At 35.8% G+C, this 27148-nt stretch overlaps 1 protein-coding gene across 1 annotated transcript in view; it reads left to right on the top strand.

The window, feature by feature from the left end:
• LOC123314905 (lachesin-like) overlaps window positions 1–27148 on the top strand; it is a 488081-nt gene that overhangs the window by 374318 nt on the left and 86615 nt on the right. Inside the window, exons 4-5 of the mRNA XM_044900355.1 lie at window positions 9589–9759; window positions 24827–24955. Of these exons, the coding sequence (XP_044756290.1) occupies window positions 9589–9759; window positions 24827–24955 (300 nt within the window). The remainder of the gene's footprint in view (window positions 1–9588; window positions 9760–24826; window positions 24956–27148) is intronic.

Here is a 27148-nt window from a genome sequence, read left to right on the forward strand (position 1 = left end):
AACAAAATTTCTGGGTCTTTATATCAATGATAACATGAAGTGGGAAACTCACTGTACTTCGCTAAGTAAACGTCTGCATTCGGTGATATATTCACTAAATGTTTTAAAATACCATTTGAAAGTGCCTGTTCTCAAAGTGATATATTCGGCAAACTTCGAATTCCAAATGTCATATGGCCTTATTTTCTGGGGAGGCAGCTCTTTGTCGAATAGAATATTCTTGGATCAGAAATGGGCCATTCGACAATCTATGGAATGAAGAAAACAGATATCTACTTGCCGAGGTGTTTTCGAAAAGCATAGTCTGATGACTCTGACTGGCTTGTATATATATAGATCCTTAATGTTTTTCCGACAACATGGAGAACTCTTCATTGATTATGTTAATCGCAACGATACGAGAAGATAGAACGATAATTATTACCCAAGTGCCATCTCACATTATCGCAGCATCAGGTGGAATTTATGTCCCTGAAGCTCTACAATAACCTGCCATCATCTTATCATAAAATCCAAAATGAGAATGTTTTCAAAAATAGAATTCGGAAATTGGTCTTGGATTGTGAATCATACAGCGTTCAGGAATTTTTCGACTACTGCCGCTCCCTCAAGATGTCGCATTGATCTGATGTTTTTCCTTCTGCATATGACGTATTTCCCTTTTATTGTAGTCAATAATTGTGATGAAATGAATAAAATACTATTACTATTACTATTACATTGCCTAGATGACCCAGGCATTCTATACATTGCCTAGGTATCGTATGGAATGCCTGATTTACACACATTGCCGGTAACAGTATAATAGAGAACTGCACAAGTCGATCTTAAATTATTCGTTCCAAAACTTTGGCCACCGAAGACACAAGGCTAATTGAGCGATAGTTCAAGGGGGACATCACCCTTCTTGAGAATGGGAGTAACTGTTGCAGACAACCAGACCGAAGGAAGACAAGAATCGGAGAAAGACAAGGAGAAGATAATTCATAAGAGGATTGACATCGCCTTGGCATAGTGAATGAGTAAATTTGACGTGATAATATGACTAACTTGTTTGACTTTCAATAATTTCATTTTGTTGGGCTCGAAAAATGATTATAATATCAAAAAGAAATTCATCCCCATCTGTTTCCTAAACCCAACAAAACACACATAAAGAACACCGTTCCAATGTTGCAGCGTATAAATTGTATAAATCAACTCCTGATAAAAAAGTGATGACATTGTTTCAAATGTCTTGGTCAAGACGTCTGGTTACCACATTTTATTCATTATAGTTACGATTCTATCTAATTATACATTGATATTGTTGACTAACAATACTGAAACGTATAAACTCCCATAATTTAGCCAAGAGCAACAAGGGTTCAGCGAGTCCTCTGTTTCATGTAAACCGCCATTTCACCCGAGGTAGTCGGCGAATGCTTTTTATTCCTCAGTCTCTAATTAATCGACTCTCGAATTCAAAGCTCGTTGCTGCAAGGTGAATAAATAATTCAAAGGCATCAATTCTTCATTACGCGACAGGGAATATTTTATCTGTAACGAATTCAACATTTCAATCGATAGATATTTCCCCGAAATAAAGGCAGAAAAGGGGGGTATGGAATCTCTAGAATGATTCAACTTGGTCAGAATTTCAGTTTGTTTATGGATCACTCCCTCTTTGGAGGAATGGGTATAGGTAACAAATAAAATATTTCCGATTTGATGTATGATTCCTTTTTTGATAATGTACTTTTGTAAAATGTAAAAAAAAACTTAGAAACCCTTTAGACCAAGATTGACAACCCTATTTCTCTTCGTCCAATGTACATAGTGTTTTGTGAAATTTTTCAAAAAAAAACAATTTTTTTTTTTTCAAAACTTTTTTTAGTGATATTCGAAAAAAATCCAATGTTCAGGTGTAAATTCGATCAGTACCAGTCTCAAAAATTTATTATAATTTTTCAAATTAGGAGTAATATTTTAGGTTACTTTTTTCGTTGTAAACCAACGAAAGTGTTGCCAAGCATATTGCGATTTCCTATTCAAGGAAAGACAAATGGCTTGTTAATGTTCAAGCTGTGTTCATTTCCAGTTTCTTCAAAAAAATTCAATCGCTTAGACGCTATGTTGAAAAAAGCTTTTTTTTTGATCGGCTTTATCACGGCAAAGATTAGAGAGATTCTTTGTTTGACGGTACTCTGTTTAACATCCAAGTGTAAAGTATAAACGATGGCACTACTTTTGGTTGGGTTCAGGTTTTCCTTTGAATTTCATTATCATATGTATGTTATACTCTTTTTCATTGAATAAATATTAAATTCTCAAACCACGTTTAAACATACAGTGTGCATACATAAAGTATGGAATAAATTCATTTTCTCACACTGATGGGGCTTAAAGAAATAAATGCTGAAACACGTCGATCTACTTTTCAAGGGGGGCAGATTTTAGGCATATTACCTTACCTCTAGATTTAAAACCTTTAAAATGAGGTATCACTCGACCCCCTTCCCATTGCAAAAACTAGGGGTGGCACTCACCTCCGCTCAGGGAGTGAAGCTAGAAGCAAGGTAAAATGCCTAAAATCTGACCCTCTTGAAAAGTAGATCGACGTGTTCCAGCATTTTGTTTTCAAGTCCCAGTGCGAGAAAATGGATTTATTCCATACTTTATGTTCACACTGTATAAGTTCTATAGAATAAAGTCGGTTTGAAAATTGACTCTCGTTTAATGAAACGGCGCATGTACCATCGCAATTAATTTACATTTTTAACGTCGATTTGGGCATCGAATGAGTGATCCAAAATGTCGAACGCTTGAATTTTCTAAAAGGTTGGAAAAAATATACCTTCTTGGCTTATTAACAATGCTCATACGAAGCACCGAAAAGAAAAATATACCGAAAATAAGCAATATGTTGTTGGGATAAGGCTGACCGTTGCTTTATAGCTTGATATTGAAGTGTATGGAATTTGGTCCCTCGGGTCCCCGCCATTTGTCTGTCAACTAAAATTAGCAATTTCCACAGCTATGTGAAGCTGGCAACCCCAAATGCGAATTATGTTAAAAAAAACTCCAGGGTCGTTTGTCCATCGTAGGTCCATGTTTGTCCACCCTTTTTTTAAATTTGTCCAGGCACCGTTTGAGAGATATGGGAAAAAAACTTTTTTCGGTGCATTTTCTGAGCAGCACCCCCAAATTGCAAAAACGTATTTTTAATGGTACAGATCGTTTATCCAACGTAAGTCCACTTTTGACCACCCAATTTTTTCATTTGTCCACCCACCGAACCACAGAAATCAATTTTTGAAAAAAATGAAAGTGTGAAGTTGGCACCCCCAAATGAAAATTTTCCAACCGAAATTTCAAAATCGTTTGTCCATCGTAGGTCCATGCTCAGCTCACCCAAATTGCGAAAATGAGTTTTGTATGGTAGAGATCGTTTGTCCAACGTTAGTACACTTTTGTCCACCCAATAACCTAAAATGCGAATTAAAGGAATTTTCCCAGTACATTTCCTCAGCAGTGCCATCCTATTGCGTAAAAACGTTTTCCGCAATTCAACTACAATCTAGGCAATTATTTGATATTTGAATACCTCTTCATAGTCTTCATGATTATAATTAAAATAACCTAAGCTGTCCCATCTTCATTATAAGCGCCTTTCCCAATCGATAGCCAATTGAACCTTTTCATTTCATCAAACCTCACATATTATATAACATTTGATATGAGGCAGGTGACTAGGTGACTATGTGATACATAAAAACATAAATCGAAAACCCTTCTCTACCCATTCGCTTCATCGTTTGCTCAATGAATACTCGAGAATCTCCTATTTGGCCAAAATTATGAGCCTACAATATGAATTCGTACAAATATAGATCCCCGTCTCATTTTATAAACAGATTTCACAGGGAGGAAATAAATTCAAAGAAATTTTTCTAGCACTGATTCGCTATAGAAACAGGGAGGAAAGTAAGTACATCTTGTTGATGTCGTTTCAGCGCCTTTGAAGTTCAAACACGTCGCTCTGAATATGTAAATTCCTTCACTTCACGTCCGTTATGTGTCCTGCATTTCAAACTAGATGAAAACTTGATATAATAATCTATTTATTGAAATTCTATGATTAGTATACATTCCTTCATCAGCTCCTAGGAAAATCTCGAAGTGAATAATATTTTTCAAAAATGTTGAAATTTCTGAAGGAATTCTTGCATAGTAGAAATATAGGTCAAATATAGCTTACATCAATCATTTTGAAACGTGATCGAGATTCACACTCCTACATAATATCTTGTAGATCCAGCTATATGAAATACATGTATTTTATTCTCACTTCTGTGTAATTGTACCTTTTATTTATGGAAACGTAAACCAAACAGTGGCAGCAAAGCTCATACTGACTGTATACACGAATTGCTATACCATAATTATCTAGCAAACATCCTGAGTTAAAACCATTTGATTGATTCGTTTCTCCAATGCAGAATTTTGTATGCAATACTCTCGCTCATGTTCTAAATCAAACTCCAAACTCAAGGCAACACGTTTTCTGTTTTGATCGAAAAACTCCCCCACAGGAATCAAATATTTCAATTAGGGTTCCATCTTCGAAAGGATACCATTCGAACCGGATATCCACTCCCTACACAGAAAATAAAACTTAGTTCCTGCAGATTATAGTGCCCGCCAGTTATCAGATCTTTTATCTACTCATCTTCGTATTACTTCCATTCCTCAGGTCTCAGTAAACTGTGTTCCGGGTTATGGTCTGAGATGAGATCCCGTTCCATCCCAATACGATGCGATCAAATAGGACATTAACGTGTTATGAAGCAATAAGAAAATACCATTTTCCCTCTCCCCTGTTATGTTTTTCCAGCATTGAACTCCTTCTCTGCTTTGTTTGATATTGAGCGATGACCTGTTCTAATCGATTGGGTCTATTGGCTAACGTTTTTCTGGAAGATTGAGCTTTAACTTCCACATGTCCCATTTTATCACTAGTAACACCAAGAGTTCCTTAAAATAATTGGATTTGACATCTAGCGCTCTCAGAAAATTCCGTACGAATTAACCTGCTGCCTAAAAATTCCCATACCTATTTGATTTGGCTGTGGACTACACTAAATATCACCCTTACGTATTCAACCATGCTATTGAATATGCGAACAAGCTTCTAGTTATAAAAGAAAAAATCTGCTAGGCTTGAATTTTCACGAGGACATATATGAACTGAACATTGTGAAACTGAATAAAACTATCTTTCTTCTACTGAAGTATTTAAAAATTTGTCAAGAATAACTAACTATAAATTTTATATCAAATCAAATCAAGTCTAGATCAGACGGACGAGGTTTTTCAGTCGTTTTGTTTTTCGGCAGCTGCTTTCGTCGAAATGTGAGCTACAAAACATTCTTCATGTTCGATTCCATAGGTTCTTCATTGAAAAAAAAATGGAATGAAATAGAAAGCTAGAAATGGAATCCGATTTGAACATTCTGCTATAATCATTTTTCCGACAAGAATTTTCTTTTACCCTCTCGAATACCTCTCCACTAATTAGAAGTTTGGGCTGTAGAGCTCCGCAAAGGATGAGTTAGACCATAAATCAGTTAATTAAAGGCCAGAAGCTGGACCTTCCGACTTTCTTCTATATGGCGGAGAGAATGAACTCCTCTCTCGGAATACAGCCTAAGACTACATTCAGAATAACTTTGTTCAGCATCGGGGCATGGGCCGAAATGAAATGAAGGTAATTTGATTATTAAGCTCGTTAAAATTCAACAGTGGGATTGAGTGTAACATAGAAGTGGTTGAGGTTTTCAATTAGATATTCTCCCGTACCTGCTCTTCATAGAGCAGGGCGTGAAATGCTACGCCATCGTATACACAGGATACGTGTACACATGTTTCCTGTTAAGAGAAACTGGATCCGTAGGTATATGAATTTTCAACGGAATATGTTCCACCCCATTGTCAAGATGATGCGGATTGAATACCATGTTCCAGCAGTAATATTAGGAATTCCACGAATTTGCCTCCAAACATTGATCGACACTTAGTCCTATGTAGGATATCTAACAATGCGAATATTCACTCACTACTCCTCCGCTAAAATAAAGATTTTCTTTGCACTTAGATACCATACTTGAATCAACACTCCAATTTCTAATGCTCAAGTAGAAAACTGCATACATCCATTTAGTTCTTCGGAATATGGGAGGATTAAAATATTCATTTCGAGGTTTTCTTGGTCCTTATCTGAAAGTCATTGATTCGATATTGATCTTTTTGAAAGTGATCGGTTCAGTAAACAAAAATAACTGCAAATTATTGAAAACAATTCGAAACGCATGCAATATTACTATGACTTTAGCCTTGCCTATCTTTTTTATTCCTGAGTTAAATAAAATGTAGTTTAAGACTTCTGAGGAAGCGGAGTAATGGATGCTCCAATAGATATTAGTCACACAGTGCTAAACTTCAGTGAGCGTAATCAAATAATTTTTATCGAAATCACATTTCAAAATAAAATATATATTCTATTTTGGGGGAGATTCATTATCATTAATTATGGCCCACCATAAATACACTAAACATACCATTAGTCTTTGTAAAACAATATCAACGAATATGAAAACAAACAGCAAATACAGAAACAAAAGCAAAAATAAAAACAGTAAATATAAAAACGAATAATGAATATCAAAATAAACAATACCATCCAACTGACGGTGACAGTAAAATAGGTAGTTAATAATAATAATAATACTTTACTTTATTTACCCAACAGGAATACTCCCAATTATAGGGTAACATATATAGGTACATCTATAAGAAATCAAAACGAGATAAATTATTCAAAAAATAATATCAGTTCTCAAAAATAACCAACAATTATTACTAACTAAACATGCTAATCCTGAGTGTATCCACACTTTTACACATGCGAAATACCGGTGCACGAACCAACAAGTTTGTACGAGGTGTTGGCAGACGAAAAACATTTGCAGACCTGGAGGCCAGCCTTGGAACAGCAATACACATTTTAGACAATAAATACGATGAGTCGATGTCACCCACTAGCAGCCTCTGGGCGAACCTAGCACATTGGTATCTATGTCTTTCGGCCAACGACGATATTCGCAAATCTCTCATTACGGAGGAAAGAACAGCTCCACGTTCAGGATATATACCTGTTTGCCGAAATAGGACATACTTAAAAAACCTTCTATGGATTCGATCGAGCTGACTCAAGTGACATTCATACATGGGAAACCAAATGATACTTCCATATTCCAGCCTACTGACAACCAGTGTGAAGTAAAGACTTCTCAACACTTCCAGATCGTCAAATTCCTTAGAGCACCTGAATACAAATCCCAGCATTTTATAAGCGGAGGCACAAAGTTCCTCAATATGGGGTATGAAGCTCATTTTAGCGTCAAATAAAATGCCGAGATCGCGCATTTGATCCACACGGACGAGGAAATGGTCACCAATGCAGTAATTGCCAACTAAGGGATTCATCCCTCTCGTGAAAGAGATCTGAAAGCACTTATCCAAATTCAATGTTAGTTCATTCCTCAAACACCAATCCCATACCAAATGCAACCTGGACTGAAGGAGCCTTAAATCATTCACACTACGAATCCTCAAGAACAGCTTCAAATCATCAGCATACGCCAAGGCCATGTCCCCCAGGGAATTCAATAGGTCGTTTATGAACACTAAAAATAATAATGGACCAAGATTAGAACCTTGAGGAACTCCAGCTCCTAAAACATATTCAAAAGTAACAAAACCATTATAAAACACATAATTGATTCTATCATTCATTAAGTCATTCAAGTCTTAAAGCATCTTTTTGCGCGATTTTCTGTTATCAAACTCATCAATTATTTCATCATATGAAATTTTGTTCATATGTAGTTCTAACTGACTCTATGCTTACAGCGTTCATTTTTTCTTGGCCTCAAGATGGTTCTTAGGAAACTTTTCATCCTTTCCACACAAAACATGCTTTTTTCACCCGAACAATTAGTCGCCGGTCTACAAGTAAAGGATCCATACGAAATGCTATATCCAAATTTGGAAAAACATTTCTTAAATTGTGTTTTCGCAGGAACGAAGAAACATATTCCATCGTTTCAGAATCTGCTTTCACCAAATTTTTTTCGCCCTCACGAAGTTTCAGTAGAGTACAGTGAGGGATAAAAGGAAAACGGGAAACTAGTAACCTGATGCACTACTTTTGGTCAGATTTTTTTCATATTTAGGGAAAATCAAAAGTAGGGAGAGTCCGGGAGACTTGCTCAGGTAGGAGACTTGAACCACCTCAAATATTTAAATTCAAATTTCGCGCTACCGATATCGTAATAGAGTGCGATATACTCGTAACAAGGCAAAACTAGTGGTGGCTCCATTTTGGCCGGGAGCGTTGAACTATTAAAGAAGTTCTTATAGAGTTCAATGTTCGGGAGTGAGAGGATTGAACGAGATTTTGTTGTTAAGAAGTAAGAAATTGAATTTTTGTTTGTTACGCTATCTGATAATAGGAGCGTGTTGTTATTTAGTTTTATTGCTTTCATTGATTTATATTCTTCTACAAATAATGAGCTTTTTTAATAATAGTTGTAAATATTTCAAAGCGCAGGAGACTTGACCCATCATGGTCGGGAGACATAATCAGTGGTCCAAGTTTCCCGCACTGAGGTTAGATAATAGTTTGCTTCAAAAACAAAAATCAAGTATAGAAATAAATATAAGAAATATACAAAGGTTCAAAAAAGTAAACAACATATTGGAAATAAGTGAGAGTGACTCTGAAATAGAAAATATGTATTTCATACATTTGATGATGAAGACATTGACATAGACAATCGTTGGGATTTGGAAATTGTTTTCTTTCAATGTTTTCCTGATAAACAAACTTATGATCAAGTCTCTCTCACCCCCTGTTCAACTCTCCCATGGGTTAGGGAGACATGAGCCAATTTTCGGTTCCTAAAAAAAGAATTGCTGTACTCAAAATGTTCATTTCACCATCACTCTACTTTTATCTATCGTTATCCTATTTGAGGATAATATCTTCACGCAAATAAATGTGTTTCTACCATTTACAGCTTACCAACTTGAATGGCTTCAGAGTAAAAAGAGGTTCAATTCTCCCGGGCTCCCCCTAGATATGAAAGTAGCTTTGAAATGGTAGTATTTCAGTTTCTGTAATAAGTATAAAAAAAATTGTCCCCAAATTGGCCGCCATAGGTTTCGGCCTACTCAGTCAGTCAGCAGCCTCTTTGACCAAATCCATTACTGATTGGACTGATTATTGAGTTTCGAGGTTTGTGGAGTGATTCTCTTGCCTATTACTATTTTTTTCCAATGAAAATAAGTCATGCATCAATGACCGCCAATGAGAAAAAAATGAAGTTGTATGACCAGTTGATTTTTTTGTATTTTCACTAGTTCGGATTGTGCAGAATATGAGCCTGTTTATAATATGCTCAAAATCGCCATTTCCACCCTTGCACTTCTCATAACGCCGGGATATGAATCAAGCCCTAATTTCAAATTCTGATCTCATTCCAGTGCCGCCGGATATCATAAACGACGACACTAGTGGAGATTTGTCGGTATCGGAGGGGGAGAATGCTACTCTTTGGTGTAAGGCAACCGGACATCCTGAGCCACGCATCGCGTGGAGAAGAGAAGACGGACAGCCCATCCTCATCCGGCGACCCGGTAGGGAACCAACCCGAGGTAAGTCGAATTTATGGCACCTTAAGAAGTCGCGAATGCTAATGATTCACTGCTTTTTATGTTTGTGGCTTTTTATTCCGTTTCCTTAGGGTCCGGATTTTTCCTACTGTTCGCATTACCTCGTGAAAAGTTGGGAGAGTTCATGGTTATTTCTAGTCATAAAAGTCCTTCGCATCGTTTCAGAAGTTTGAGCTCGAGATTCATTCTGATGAAGAATGGAAATGACTATATCACTGCTAGGCATTCAATTTTCGGTTCAAATTCAATTTTCCCTGGAAATATTTGAGTTTGAGCCCGCTGTACATCTGTAAGCAGCTTCAGTGGCAGGTTTGGTTTATCCGTCCAACACACCCATCAATCAGTAATCAGTAATATCTGCAAGCAACAAAATCGTATTTAAATATCATTTATTAAACAACTTCACAAAAACATAGTGTACTATTGAAAGTAGCAATTTTTAGGTCGCTTTCTTGATTTTTTAACTTGCGGGACGATTTTCCGTATACATACTACATTCGCTTCGTATTTATCAGACCAAGAACAGATGGTAACATGGTCGAATCAGAGGCCAAAAACTAGAAGAACGGAAAGAGGTATTCCACAGGATTCGGTACTTGGACCTCTTTTATTTCTCATCGACATCAACGACCTAATGTGGAACACTGACATATATGGAATATCACTGTATGCTGATGATACCTCGTTCTTGATGAGGGGTTAGAATACAGAGGAAGTCCAAGAAAAGATGACGCAAATGATGAAGAACATGACGAAATGGTCCCAGGCCGACAAATTAAAAGTGAATGTAAATCATACACAGCACCTCTAACTTGCATATGCAGTACCAACCGCATCAGCGTCATACATCTGGTAAATAGATTGATTTGAAAGGCAAACATTGATAATCTTACATCGAAATTTTTAGTCGCGGTGTTCTCAATTCGAAAATTCAAAATATGTGCCACTATCCAAGTTGCTCGGCAAGCGTATTTCTAAAATTTTTGCTCTGTGGCCACTAGAATCCTCTTTTGGGGGGCAACTTCAAAAGCGACGAAGATACTGAAAAGGGCAGTGAGGGCCCTATATATTCTTAGATCTAGAGACAGTTGCAGGGAGTATTCGTTTACAAAAAACTCCTCACTATACTCTGCATGTACATACTCGCTTGCCTCAAGTATGTACATAACAATATTGAAGAATTCCCAAGAAACTCATGCAGGCATTTCTATAATACCAAAAATAGAACAGCTCTGGAGACCGCTTGACGTCTTCGCAGCAGTTCATAGATCACTATCCTTTCTACAACAAGATTCCTGAAAATATAAGAATGGCTCAATGGAACACGATTCGGTGTTGTAGTGAAGAGCGCACTCTTAAAGTTCGCAATCTATAACTTGAATTACTTTTTTACTGTGATATTGTTGAATTAACTGTTGGTGTAATTGTAAAATTGTTGACTGTTATATAATGTGCAATTATTGCTTTTTTTTCTGATTAAAATGAAAATTATCATTATTGAAAACTATTATTGTTATTCACTTTCATAAAATATAAGGACTCGGTTGGCCATGGAAATTTGACACGTTCCACACTGCATAGTACGAAAATGTGAGGTTATGATGCTTGTCAAAGCATTTTTGGGTTTTAAATCAGCGTTATGTTGTCCATTCTACTTAAGAGTCCTAGTAATTAGGTACATATTTTCCAAAAGGTGAATTTACTGCCGAAAATAAATTAATTGGAAAATCTATAATCAACTGTTGTTTGATTGTTTGATTGTTCTTAGGTTATCGTCCATTTAGTTAGATGAAATGAAAGAATATTTTTGTATTGAGGAACAATAAATAAAATTAGTCCAAGAATCCCAATATTCTTTCATTTCATCTATAATCAACATAATCAACTTAAAACAGATTAGACGATTTTCACAAAATGAGTTTTCAAACCACCACATGTGTTTCACTATCACAATAGCATCTTGGGTGGGTGAAGGTTTACTTTGTATTTAATTATGACAGGGCTTGTCAAGTAAAATTGGCGAGTAGGTATTTCTTCGGTTTTTCAAATCCAAAAACTGAAACCAGTAGCAAAAGTGAAGAAAAAATATTGCTCGTAACACGATCCGAAAGTGAATTCTTGGATTCCATTTGAAACCAATAAATTTTTTCGTCATTTTGCTCACGTTGATAAAAATATTTCTTATAATAAAAGAGGTTTTCAACGAAAACTTACGGTTGGTTAAATACACTACGGAAAGTATGGTGGGGTGACATGTGATAATTGCTCGATTAAACGCCATCTCTCGATGGAGTGTTACATCAGGTGGGTGAAGACGGTTAATATCTCTAGTGCTTCCTTTCTCTGTCTCTGTGTTGTCCAATACGGCGGCGCGTCACACGGCAACCATAGAAGTTGACGGCTGTCAAACTTCAATGGTTGACTTAGCCAAAACCTAACCTCTGATCCTCCACAAAATAGCAAAAATAAAATGAGAAAAACATCGGAAATGGGCACAACGGCTTCCTGAAAATTTTCTGTAGTCTAACGACACTGCAAATTGGCAATCTAACACACAATATGAATCAATATCGCCTTTCAACTAACTGACTGGCACAGGGGAAGTGGAAAATATCAGCCCAGGGGTGCACTGAGAAACCAAGAGGGCAGAAGTGCCTTATTTCACTTTCTGGTCCATAGCTTATCCTCAGAATACTTTTACTGCCCGTAGGGCTTCCGAAAAACTTCTTCATCCCTTTTGTCGGATCATTCTGCCTTTTGGGGGAACTCATCATCTCATTGGACTGATTCAAACTGGACGGTCATTGGCTCAGAAAGAGAGAGAGAGAAAGGGAGAAGTAAACAGTGAGAAGAAAAAACAGGAAAAGCCAGAAGAACTTTTAATACAAGAAAACATGCTGTTGAAAGGAGAGAATTATAAAATAAATACAATCTGAAAACATATGATACACGGTCTTTTCTACTTACATGGGATAGCCGATGGAAATCATATTTACAGGTATTTCCTGTAAGATAAGTCGGTTTCCTGAGCTAATTCGGTTAAGTAATTGCTCTTTTTTGGTGGAAATTGAACTAGGTTCGAATATTATAAGCTATTCTTTGTTCTCTGAATATCTACTGAAGTTGTCATATGCATCTTTTTAGAAATTCAATGAACTAAAACAGTTAACCGCCATTTCCTTCAAATGAAGCTAATTGAGAAGAAAGTAAGTTGGGAGTCGTGAAATTTATTTCAAATTCAAAAGATGGTATACAGTGGAAGATGGAAAGAAATTAATTACAGATTAGGTCGTAGGACAAAAAGTCTTAATGTGAATTTCACGGATTTCTTTTCAAATCCTCAATATTTGAGAAGTAGAGCCAGCAAATCAAATCTGACGCTCTACAGAATTGAATACAATTCCCAACCCAACAACATTAATAATGGAAGGAAACCACAAAGGAACTAGGATTTGATCCAAATGGGATCGCGAAAGATTGCAGCCAAAATATGTTAATGAGGGCTTATGTGTCGAAGTCGAGGCGGAGATTTCATTCTATCCCGTGAACTCCGTCAGCTTCTTGATTGTATTGGAGCTCACGGAAGTTAACAGCCAGGACTTCCATCCTTTATGAATCCAACAAGAGGATCTTCCATAGTGCGTTGCGAAATTCTGGCACACAACACTGAAATAAATATCTGGGATCTATATATAGCCAGTAATTCCATAAGTTTTACACATACCACCCGCTCTAGAGTTTGAGGTGAATAAATTTTAGATGAATATTCAAATTTCAGCTATCGTTATACATATGAAGCTTATACGGTCGAGTAGCGAAGCTTTTCAAAGGAACTACAACACACGTATTCACCGACAATGATGACGGTATCAGAGCAATATATTGATCCTGCCAAAATGAATTTGAATAAGAAAATTGTTTTTTTTTGAGAAACGCACTGACAATATGCGAGCAGAGTATCATTACCCGCGATTCTGCAATATCTTCTCACCCTTTTAGGTTAAGGTAATAAAAAAGGGATGTGAATGATGTGATAAGTAGATAAACAATGCGGATTCTGGCACAAACAATATCTTATCACTAGTGCCATTTTGTTGGAAAATAATCGTTTGATGATCTTCCGCATTCTCCAATACTTGCACAAGAGGAGGATAAATAGCGTTCTACAATTGATCTAAATAAATTTGGCCAGTGCGATTACCTGGTATAAAAAAGGGCTGATTATGTGATTTCCATAAATACCCGCCCAAAAATTTTATTTTTGGAGAAACTGATTATGCAGCTCACGAAATAATCTTAGATTTTATGTGACCAATATCGACAATTACGCCGGTTTAAAATGCCGGGTAAGATGAGCACTCGTCCGAAAAACAGATATCGAACATGTTGTTTTGACTACCATTAATTAGTTCACTGAACACTTCACAGACCTGAGGTCGGCGATCGGAATCGTCCTCATTCAGTTCCTGAATCAATTGTATTTTATAAGAATGGAATTTATGTTGTTCAAGGATTCTCCTGATCCTTTTGCGTGGAACACCAGATACATCGGACAATTCTCTAGTATCAAAGGTTGGATCCATTGCTACATGACCTTAGACAGCCACGTCCCTCGCTTCGTCTCTTTCATGCGTGCATCCTCTTCTTGTTTCCGACTGACCAGTGGCGTCAAATTTGGCCACCAGTTGCAAAACGTAAGCAGCGGATACATTTTTTCCAGGATGTCGTTCGTTGAATAAAGCTGTCGTTGTTCACGCAGAGTCGTTATTTCTAAAAAATAATTCCATCATTTCCACCCTTTCTTCTACGGAATACATCATTCTAATTCTACTACAAATTTCCAATCGCTTCATCACACTTGTAACGTTCTTGAAAATTCACGGTAGAGACTGAAGTAAATCGAAAACATGGTACGTCTACTTTTTTGGACAAAAAAAAACATAACTACTGAATACCTTTGAAATGTGTCAGATGCGAATAATATTCTCGAGATTAATTCCGTATTGCCCCTTCCACTATTTGCGCTGTTATTTCATTATCGAAATCAAGGGGTTGTGGTCACCGCTGTTGGTGGGTTGAATTTACGGGAAATCAGAAATTGACGGGCCCGAGCGATTTTTCACATTTTCATTTTAAACAAAGTTGGAAAATAGAGGTGTTAAGTTTTCGTTGAACCATCCTGTAGGTGAATAATGAAAATGATATAGGAAAGAGATATGTACTAATTCGTTCATTATCAAAGAGTACATCGTAGCTTGAGAATGTTTTCATATTTACTAGTTATGTATTCAATTGGCAAACATCAATTCAATCATCTGTATCCACACAATCCTCTAAATGGGACCCTTTCATCAATCCGAATTTTTCGAAAAATAAAAATACTACTCAATTTTATGTTGACAGATACGATTTATTTATTTTTAGTATTATTGGTTTTCGACAATTTTATTTATAGATTGTGTTGATAGTTTAGTTTCTGAAAATATAATGAAATGAAAGTATTAGCGGCATGCAGACAAGAATTGAATTCTGGTGGTACTTTTTTCAGAATTCAATTCTTGTCTGCATGCCGCTAATACTTTCATTTCACTTTATTTATAGAGAATGATCGAATTTGTTGTATGATTCGGCAGTTTATTATTCAAAATTCAAGGAAGTCATAGTAAGGCCTTTTTTTACAACGAATTCAAGTAACCTTTCAGAGGTTAATTGTTGACAAAATCTTAAAGAGTGAACAATTTTCTGAAAAAAATATCATGAACACATGAATTTTGTTTCTTCTCCTTATTACTCGTCATATACAGGGTGGGCAAAATTTGTTGTCTGCTGAGAGGATCTCGAGAACTATAGCAGCTAAAAGAAAATGTATGACACATTTCCGAGCTCTTTTTCGTAGAAACAAAGAATGGTGAGAACCGCAGCCTCCTACGATATTTCGGTTTTGAGTTTGACAATTTCGTCATAACTTTTTTGTCTTTGAAGTTACGAATCTGAAACTTCAACATTCTACGGGCACTTTTTTACGGAGAATGTACTGATGAGCTCAAAATATTTTTTTCATTTCGAATCATTAGGTGAACTAACTTATGTGGCCCATAATTTAGTTAGAAAATCTTTGACTCTTAGTGACTCTTGTTTTCATGCTGGAAATTTGAAAGTAGTAAAAAGAATCCTATCAGACAACAACTATCCAGTATACTTTATTAATAAAATGATATAAAAAGTTTTAGATCAGTTGACGAATATAAAAGATGATTCGAAGGTTAGTTTGGATGTTGAGGTGAAAGCCAGTAAATACTGTTAATTCCTTTTATACCTGGAATTTCTTATAAGGTCCAAAAAATTTTCAGAGAATACAATTGTCGTTGTGTTTTTTATAATTTAAGTACCACAAAAGTTTTTCACTCCAACCCCTCCGGAATTACAAACAGAAGTAGTATATATAAGATTCCGTGCCGTGATTGTGAAAAGTGCTATATAGGACAAACAAAACAATATGTGAAGAAAGAATTAAACAACATGAATCTGATCTGAGGAATGCACGTAACGTAGACAAAACTGCTCTCACAAACCATGCAGTTAAAGAAAAACATCACTTCGACTTCATCAACACCATTATTCTCGACAAAGAAAAGTTTACACACAAACGGAATATTAGTCAAATGTTACATATAAAATTAAATACCTTAGTAAAATTTAGAGATGATGTCAAGAACCTTAGCTTAGTCTACGATTTTTTGTTAGATATGACATAACTTAATTTTAACGATAAGATCATAAATTCCACAGTTAATGATCAAATTTCATAGTTCTTAATGTAGGGGTTTGACAGTAATTTGTAACATGTTTTATTCTGTTATGTTATTCAGTGTTAATGTGTTTGACAGAGTTCAGTGGTCCAGTCCACTGCACCCATAGACATATAGACATGGACTGTGCTTTCCCTTTATATCTATGCATGAAATACGGTCAAAAAAAGTGACAGAGAGAAACGCACGTCAGGCATGCAGTTGTCTTTTTCTAGAATTTTGATTAGTCCACACTCACCTCTATGTGAACAAAAAAGAGACAAGTAAATGCCCGACGATCATTTCTCTCTTTCTATAAAAAAGACATTTTTATTGTCACATTGCTCAGTCCATGTCTCTATGTCTATGACTGCACCATAAGTTTAGGACTGTGTTAGGTTAGGTTTATGGCTCCGGCCTGCATATACATTGTGAAGAATTTAGATAAATGATTTTGGTTCTAAACAGATTTTAAAAAGTACAAAATATTGGCAATGAAAGTAGCTTCCTTGTATACTGTTTGCCTTGAACTTGCTTTTTATTTTCACAGCCTTGAAAAAGAGGAGAAAAGACCCCGAAACGTTGGCAACTTTTTTGTAATTAGCAGCAAATAAAGGTCCACATTCCCGAAAACTTTTTCATTTATTTATATCATGGATGAAAATCTTGCATCAACGTTATGAGAACTTTTCGGAATCGTCAAAATCTCAATTTTTGTTTATAACTCAAAATCTAAAAATGACAGGCCGATTCTATTTGCACATTTGAATTAGTCATGAAAAAAAGCTCGAAAATGTGTCATCCGTTTTCTTCTAGCTTCTAGTTCTCGAGATTCCTATAGTAGACAACGAATTTTTCCCACCCTGTACATTAATTTACCTATTATTCTACTTCAAGATCTGTTTCCTCGGAATGACTATCATGCTTTCAACCAACGATGATAAAATCTAACGACTACCGTGGAGCACTACTGTATTTCTTACAGCGCTGCGCTTTTAGTTGCAGACGAAGGCGATTAGAGCCATAAAAGATGCAAGAATATCGAGATTAGCCAACTGCTACTCAACAATCGTTGTTGGTCGAAAGCCGAGGAAAATGGATTTAATTTGTGGCTCTGATACATTCTCTGATCAAAGACATCATAGATATCGAAAAGATTAAGCTGTAGTGGAGCCCTTTCCGGGTTTACTGGCTCATGGCAATGATCGAATCTGTGGTGCTCCTAGGCTTCCTTGTGTAGGTCGGTTCCTTTCGATCTTATTCCGCTTAACCACACTGTAGCTCTTGATGTAGAAGCCGCCGGTGTTCTCTTCCAACATTTTCTGCGCTGTCATTGTATTTTCGTACCGTTCCTTCAGTCCCCAGCTAATTTTGTATGAGTTTCTTTGTTTGATTCGAATAAAGTCCCCTTCGTTCGAACTGAGCAATTCGTATTTTGTTGCCATCTCCTGATGTACAATTTCAGGAACAGGGTAATATGTTCTATTCTTCAGTTCCCTTTAATTGATAACCATCGTCCGCTACATTTGGATCCTTGGCGATATATCTCAGCTAGTTCTTCGTTGGAATATCTCAATCTTGGATATCAGTATTCTCCCAGCTCCAGAAACAATTTTACGCTAGGGTGACAGGGAAAAAAATTCTAAGTAAGGTTGTGAAACAATCGTCCTCCTGACATTTCGCCGAATGATCACTACCTGTTTCTGTCATTGGACAATAATCATCTGAGAGATACGCAGGAAAAAATACTGAGAGATTTTTTGAAGGAGATATCACATGAAATATGTAATAACATATTTCATGTGATATCTCCTTCATTTTTAATAATAATTAAAAAAAACATCGAATACGTCCTCACATCCATAACGAAATTTGTCATCAAATGTTGCTTATTAAAAATACATATTTACCTCTTTCAGGATTTTACTCGGAACTCAATCGATTTAAGTAAATAACATTCCAGACGTCCTCGTCGGGATTACTCTACAGTCTACATCAATAAATGTCAAACTCAGACCGATTTTTCATAATTTCTGGAATGAAGGGACCAACGGAAATACGTCACTCGTTGCAATTGATAAAAAAGAATAGCTTGAAAATAATTGAGTGTCTGCTCAACCATGATGGAAGCGAGGGGAGAACATCGGTATTGCAAATTTTCAGCAGAAATTGCTCAAATTGAATAATATCTACTGTAATGTCCTCACGTACTCCAATAAAACGTTCGATGTCAACATAAATAATCACAATGTACCTAGTATTTCATTTCAACTCCGATCGGGTTTGAATCGAAGTAATATTAGTTGACTCTGAACATGGCATTAGAAGTGATTAAAGAGGTAATGACGTAGACGGTGCAGCCAGACACTCCCTCTGTATGCAGTCCCGTTCCTCTATCCTTTCTCTCATACATCCTATATTTGGGTGGTCTATCTGCTCTCATTTCTCTACCCCTCACCCAAACTAAGAGAGGGATGGCACTCATGAAAATGGTGATTACGAGAAGCCTCGGAAATAATTCGCTGCCTGGGGATTGTCAGAGCATATCTGGAGCCGGCGCTGGACATGGCAGCATGCGGGACGTCTGAGGAAGCTGAGGAAGCAGACTCCTGCCGCGAAAGAAGCTACAGCTCCACATCCCAAACAACAACCAACGAGTCAAATTCAATTGCTGACTCGAACTGCTGAAAGTGCTGCTTAGGATATTCAGCTAGTCCACGTCCAAGCAGGGTAAATAAGACAGCGCATGAAGTGGACAACGCCCATGAATGAAACCATTGTGTGCATATATAACACTATTACGGATATAGGAAAGAACACGAACAACTACAGGAAAAGGCTCCATGAGGAATTTTGCCGTGCCTAGCAAAATCTCAATGTCACTGAACAACGAACAGCAGACCAATATCGCGTAATTTGAGAATTGAACTCATACCCAATTCTAGAAGAAAGAATTAACTGAAGAGTTCATTCGAAGACTGAGAAGGATAATGAAACCTGGTCTGAACAACAAGAATCTGATCAATCACTGAATAGATGAAAATGCAATTACTTACCCCAACAGGTTTGAGAAGAAACCGAGGAAGAAACCTAGACCTCAGAACGAGGGTTCCAAAGGGAAGGAAAACAGGGAACTAACCTTCCTTTCGTACCGGCTTCGTGGTTATCACCTCGCTAATATAGAAGACACAAGTCACTTCACTCAAAGTTGCTCAATATCAGTCTGGTTTGATTAATATAGATGATTTGAACAGAGATGACAAATGGTGCGATATTACAGAGGATTGCTTTGGGTTTTAGAGAAAAACTTTCGGCGCGTTTGACGACGATTTTATCATTATGTTGATTAACAGAGGACAGTTCGTTTTCTGTTCGCAATGCCTCGCCTCCGACTAGGACAACTCCTCCTGAGAACCACGAATCAGGCAACCTGAAATAATAACGGTGTAACACGATTAATACCTAAACTTGCCCGACACTGATCTACTCCTTCGGTATCATCACTTGGACCACCACCGATTTAGAAGCCCTGCAGAGAAAAATAAGAACAATGCTGACGATACATCATAAACATGACCCTAAAATTTCAATAGAACGAATAGAGCTGCCACCACATCTTGGGGGTCGAGGAATTATTGATTTGTCCAACTGTATGTCTAGGAGGTTAGAGAACTTTGAGAATATTTCCTTAACAGGGCCGTTTCATCGGAACTTCATCGAGTAGTTCCTAATTCTGATAATTCTACTCCGTTAAAGCTGCATAAGGATCACATAGAAAACCTCGAACACTCTGCGAAAAGCAAAATGCAGAATATGATTGCCAAACCTTTACATGTGTGACACCAGAACGAGGTCAACCATGATCTGCGTCGAACTACTGGTTGACTTCCGGGAAGTTGTTTCCTGGGACATAGGAATTCATCCTTGCCATTCAAGAACAAATGATTCCAACAAGCAACTATGAAATATATCGCCAAGGATTGGGCGATTGGAGGTTTACAGGGTGGGCAAAATTCGATTGGATTGAATGACAGCTCTGTAACCGTGAGTGCTAGGGAAAAATGAATTGCACGTTTTTCGAAACATTGTTAAAGACCTAAACCGCATCCCTCTATCTTCCTATCTTCATTTGTTTTCAAGTTATAAGTGAAAACACATTTTTTAGCTCTTTGTACTGGTGCCTTTATTTCGTAAAGTATCAGTGATATCGAAAAACAAATAATATTACATTCTACAGATAATTTTTCATGTAGAATGCGTAGTCAAAGATTTTTTTTAGTCCGCTACTACAGGGATATAGTGGTAACTTTCATTATTTCAAATATGAGCTCTATGTTATTTTTACATATTCCAGTCCTATATTTTCAGAATATATAATAATAAGTGGTATCTCTAATTGTTCTTCCAATAAAAAAAAATGAAAAACTTGTTCGGTCAAGTTGGGAGGCCATTTTCATTGATAATATGGTAATTAACTTCATGCTTTTATTTTGTGTCAGGTTATGAGAGATTTTGGAGATCATTTTCGTTCGGGATATTCGGGAAGATGCTCAGGAAATGAGGAAATTAGGAGAATTTCCATGCCTTATTTGTGAAGGCGTTTGAAAAGGCTGTGGTACTGATAATCTCAATAGATTATCTACTAGTTTTAAAGGTTTCCTGAAAGTTTTTCATTCCATATTGGAAAAATTTTCATCCTTTCAAATATCCGGAATGAAAGTGATTCTCAATAATGAGGTTTATTCTTTGAAATCTATAAGGTTGTTACAATTTTAATATCTGAATGATAAACCTAAGGAAATCCACTAAAGGCAAAGCCTGTGTCATTTAATAACCTGAAAAAATTTAGGAGCATAAAGTTCATTATCATATTATCAATGAAAATGACCTGCCAACTTGAATGGTTTGAGTTGAGTTCTTTATTGGAAGAACAATAGAGATGCGACTTCTATTACATATTCTGAATCAGGAAAAAATATGGGACTGGAATATGTAAAAATAATATATGGTTTATATTTAAAAAAAAAGTTACCACTATATCACTGAAGTGGCGAACTGAAAACATCTTTGACTACGGCACTGCATTCTACATGAAAATGTGTCTCTAGAATGTAACATTTGTTTTTCGATATTACTGATACTTTACGAAAAAGAGGCACCAGTAGAAAGTGCCGAAAAATTAGTTTTCACGTATAACTTGAAAACAAAAAAAGATAGAGGGATGCTGTTTTGGCCACTAAATCTATTGACTTTTTCCCTAACTCTTACGGTTACTGAGCTGCTATTCAATTCCATCGAATTTTGCCCAAAAAAACAGGTTTTTATCCTTTTCATCTGAAAAGGATAAAAACTTCAAAGTAGGTGGGTTTTCAGAAAGTCTACTATATAATTTAACTTATTAATAAATAGGTTATGATGTAGGCTGTTAGAAACTAACTACAATGCCTAAACGAAAATGCCTGTTCAACAGCGATTTGCAAAATGAATTTCCAATGTTAAAAAAAGGTAAATATGACTAGAAGGCTTTGTGTACAATTGTTTCGATCGCAAACAAAGGCGTTTCTGACATAAATGAACATTTGAACACATAGAAACACAAAACTAATATAAAAAATGAAGCGGGATCTTCAAAAATATCTACTTTTTTCTCTACATCAAACCCGGAAGACCTTCAAATTCGAGCAGCTGAAGGCACTCGTTTATCCTACAGTCAGCCATCACATGTCTTTCAATTCTCTGAATTGTACTTGCTCTCTTAATCGCGAAATCTTTTTTAGCTCAGAAATAGCTACAAAACATTTGTGTAATCGTACTAAAGCTACAGCAACAGCTACAGAAGTTTTGAGTGCTCTGTCGATTGCCGAACTGAAAAATGACTTACAAAACATTCCGTTTACAAGCGGATGCTAGCAATTATGGCAGTGAGAAACTATTTCCTTTGGTAGTTCAATATTTCGATGTGAGAAATGAAGAAAGTAGAGACCACGGTAAATGAAACGTCCGATACCATTTCTGAATTGATCATAAACCAACTTCGAAAACATGATCTTTTGTCTAAATGTGTAGCGTTTGGAGACGATAACTGCAATAAAAACTTTGGGGGAATAGAACGACAAGGAGTCAGCAATGTTTTCTATAAGCTAAAATAAATTTTGAACCCCAACCTGGTTGGTGTTGGTTGCTCTGCACACGTTATTAACAACGCCATTCATCATGGATGCGACTTACTACCAGTGGACGCTGAGACTATCGTCTTGAAAATTTATAATTATTTTTCTGTATACACAGTCCGAACCGAATCCCTCAAAGAGTTCTGTGAGACAGCTGATGTCGAATACAAACGGCTTCTATACCACTCCAAAACCAGATGGCTTAGTCTGTTTCCTGCAATAGAAAAACTGAAGCTCTTCACTCCCCTCAAAGATTACTTCGAAAATGTACAAAAACCACCTGTCCTGATCAAAGATTTTTTCCAAAATCCGCTGTCAGATGCTTATTTGCTTCTATTCCACTCCATTATGCAAATCTTGCATAGCAAAATAGAAAAATTGGAGAGAAGCGACAATTCCGTCTTAGAAACTCGAAACATTCTTGGATCTATAACAAAAAGCCTAGAAGATAGAATCAAAGAAAGCTTCATGTCCTTAAGTATGACACGACGACGACATAAAACAAGAGTTCAAAAACTGAACTACGAGTTTCTATAATGAAATAAAAACTTACATTGAAGATTGGAATCAGCCTCTTCAACAATTTGATAAATTTGACTGGATGTTTTTGCCGAATATAAATGAAAAGCTTCAATGGGCTGTTATCGAAGATACTATTGTATTTTTGAAAGACAAGAATATAGCAATTGACGACACGAAATTGATAGATGAGTGGATGGATTTGAAATTTTTTTGTCAAAATCTCAGCGCAGAAGATAAGCTTTTAAATGCTAATCTACTATGGTTACACCACCAAATGCCCATTTTTATTCTGAATTACTTAAAATTGCTCAATATTTTTTTTGCATTTTTTTTGCAAAACATAATGCGCATGTTGAAAGAATATTTTCTCTCATAACGCAGCAGTAACAGTGGACAAACGAAAGGAATGCATTGAATGCTGGAACAGTCTCGTCACTACTCAAAATTAAATTCAACTTCAGAGGCAGAGGATTGCACCGAATTCTATAAATTTTTATTACCTAAAAAGGAAGATCTGAAAGCTATTGGTCAATCCGATAAATATAAGTGGACTTACTAATGCCCAATATGTACTTCGTTTCCGTGGGAATTTCTTAAAAACCTTTCTTATTCCCTGCTTAGGTTATATTAAAAAAACCTCTGCGCCGAATTTCATCTTTCTAAAATCAGTCAAAATTATTCATTCATAAATTTTTATTTCGTTGAACAGTTAAAATTAATAATATACGTGGTAATTATAGTTTGAAATTTGAAGACATTTTAATGTTATTACTTTAAGAGGTGTCAAATAATTAAAGAGTAGAGTTTTATTTGTTTTAAGTATGATTAAATTAGTTACATAGATCTATGAATGAAAACAACGAACTGTGTTCTGTTTCTTGTAATATAAAGAAATAAAAAGTAAGTTTGTTGAAATTGTTCCTCAGTATAAGTTATTATAACTTTCTGAATTTGTTTTAATTTCCTTTAAAACTAAGAAACAATTGTAAATTGTATGGAAAAATAAAACGTCAAACAAGTTTTCATTTAATTATATCAACTAAGTAACTAACATTGGGTTTGTTTTTATTTTATTAATACCTAAGAAGGTTAAGAAATAAAGTAAAATTACTCACTTGTCGTCACAAGAACGATTAAACACACTATTTCATGCGACAAAAGAGGCTTAATATTAAAGTTTTCTTCTTTCAAGTACGGAGTAAAATATATCAAGATGTAAGTGAATGAAAAAAGTATTGAAATGTCCGGGGTGTAAGCTTCAAAATCCGGGGAACTTACGCTGCCGGTCCTGGGGGCAGGTTTTAGAGATGGCAGCCCTACTCGTATATAGTCTTTTGAGATCAGTCAATACTGTAATAAGAATCGTGCGAACAATATCCTTACATTATACATCTCATAAAATTCAAATTTCGCAGGAGTAATCCGTAACTCCTGGAGGTAACATTTCCGTTCACATGACCCATTTCCTATAGACATACTGGAGAATTCCATTTCAGGTACCCCATTCTTCACCATATTTCTCCTGCTACCCCATTCGACAATGATGTCACTTTGTCTTTTTTGTTTCAGTTGAAACCTACAACGGAAGCAGTTTATTCTTCTGGCGGTTGGACAGGAAACAAATGGGGGCTTACTTGTGCATTGCGAGTAATGATGTTCCACCGGCTGTGAGCAAGCGTATAGCTCTGAATGTCAACTGTGAGTATAAGAAAAATCGACAATCTTTCCTTTCAATTGACGCCCCTATTTGTGCCATCAGATCGGACGTTTTAGATTGCTCGACAAATAATTGAGTTCTCGAATCTTCGTAAATCAATTCGATGAGATCGATTCAATCAGACGTATATGTGACATACTTTGATAGACACAAAAGTACAGAAGCTTAACGACTGGATAACGTTCCCATTATAATTATGAGAAACATTGATAGCATACCTACTAAAATATCGATAAATTGAGATAGGTCCTTTCGTTTGCATAAAAAGTGTAGAACTTTTCTACACGCGATTTGATTTACACCAGTGTAGATGAACTACAGCTCCTCTACACTGGTGTAAATTCAATCAGCAAAGGAATACTAAAATCGAGTGTTGAAAAGTGCTACTCTTATTATACAAACGAAAGGACCTTATACGAGTTTGAAGTTTTGAATCCATAGGTTTTTATTTCAGATTTTCTCTGCTCTAAAAGGCAAAAATAAATAAAAAGGAATCGATATTTTTCCATTCACTATATGAATAATAATTTTATAATAATGAGAATATTCGTACATAAATGGACCTTTATTATTCAAGATTCGCTCTACATGTTTCGCCCTATAAAGGCATCGTCAGGAGCTTTGTCTAAGTTTACAGGCTATATGCAACATCTTATTTCTGGTCCTAGAGAAATGAATTAAATTTAGGTTTAAGCTGCCACACTGAGGTGATTGTATGAAATGTCAAAATTTCCAATTATCTAAATTGACAGTTTATCCCCATCTGACGCTGTCAATTTAGATAATTAGACATTTTAACATTTTATACAATCAGCACAGTTTGGCAGATTAAAACCAAATTTAATTGAATTCTGCAGGACCAAAAATTAGATGTTGCATATAGCCTCTAAAATTAGATTGAGCTCCTGATGATGCCATCATAGAGCGAAACATCTAGAGCGAATCTTGATTAATGAAGGTCCATTTATGAACGAATATTCCTATTATTATAGAGGGTGTCCCAAGCTCGAGTACCTATTAGACGTTTCTGGAGAACTGGACATACTTGAAATCTGAAAATTGGGATTATGATATTGTTCGGAATTCTCTCCTGAGCTAAAATATTTCTGGAGCCTGAGCACTTCCAGTTATACAGGAGTGACGATAAATTTGTTATAAAATTTTTTTCAAACCATTGTGTTCATTCAAAAAATCGAAAAAAAAAACTGAAGAAAAAGGGATATATGCGTATTTAGTATTATGTTTGTTATTCTTGTTCTAATTGTTCGAAATTCCCTACTGAGCTAAAATATTTCTGGAGCCTGAGCACTTCCAGTTATACAGGGAGTGACGATAAATTTGTTATAAAATTTTTTTCAAACCATTGTGTTCATTGAAAATATCGAAAAAAAAAACTGAAGAAAAAGGGATATATGCGTATTTAGTATTATGTTTGTTATTCTTGTTCTAAATATCTCAAGCGTTAAGTTTTCATATTCTTGTCGAAGTCGAAGAATGTAAAAATATTGTACCTACACTTGCAAATGTTGTGTCAAAAATTGGTTTTAAGATTTGCCCATAACTTTCATTTTCCAAATGAGATCCGTATTTTCTTATGATGGCGTTAGAGTCGGCGAAGATAAATAATCATGGTGTTTTAACACGTTAATGCCCTAAAAGTGAATAATTCCTGAGTTATTTAGGATTTTCTGAATTTATGTCCTACGTAGAGTCATTAATGAAATCTGCTTCATACCAATGATCTATAGTTAGAGAAGATGAATTATCCAAGTAATTCACAAGTGACAGATCTAATAATCTTATGTAAAATTTTTTTATTCAGGCAAATTCTTTATTTTTATTTTTTTTTCAAATAAATGAATTCAGAAAAGATATCTGCCACTTGTAGGTACATTATTTGAAATATTTATCTTCTATGACCAAACATTGTTGATATGAAATAGATTTTATGAACTGTACTACGTACGACATAAATTGAGAAAATTCTAAATAACTCAGGAATTATTATTAAGCATTGATGTATTAGAACACTATTATTATTTTTCTTCACAGACTTTAACACAATCATAAAAAATTAGGGTTCTATGTTGCAAAACACAAGATATGGGCAAATCTTGATCCCAATTTTTGACACAACAGCCAGTGGTAAGTTTTTCAAAATTCGGGAAATGTAC

This window comes from Coccinella septempunctata, chromosome 6, assembly GCF_907165205.1.
Source record: "Coccinella septempunctata chromosome 6, icCocSept1.1, whole genome shotgun sequence".
Classification (NCBI taxonomy): domain Eukaryota; kingdom Metazoa; phylum Arthropoda; class Insecta; order Coleoptera; family Coccinellidae; genus Coccinella; species Coccinella septempunctata.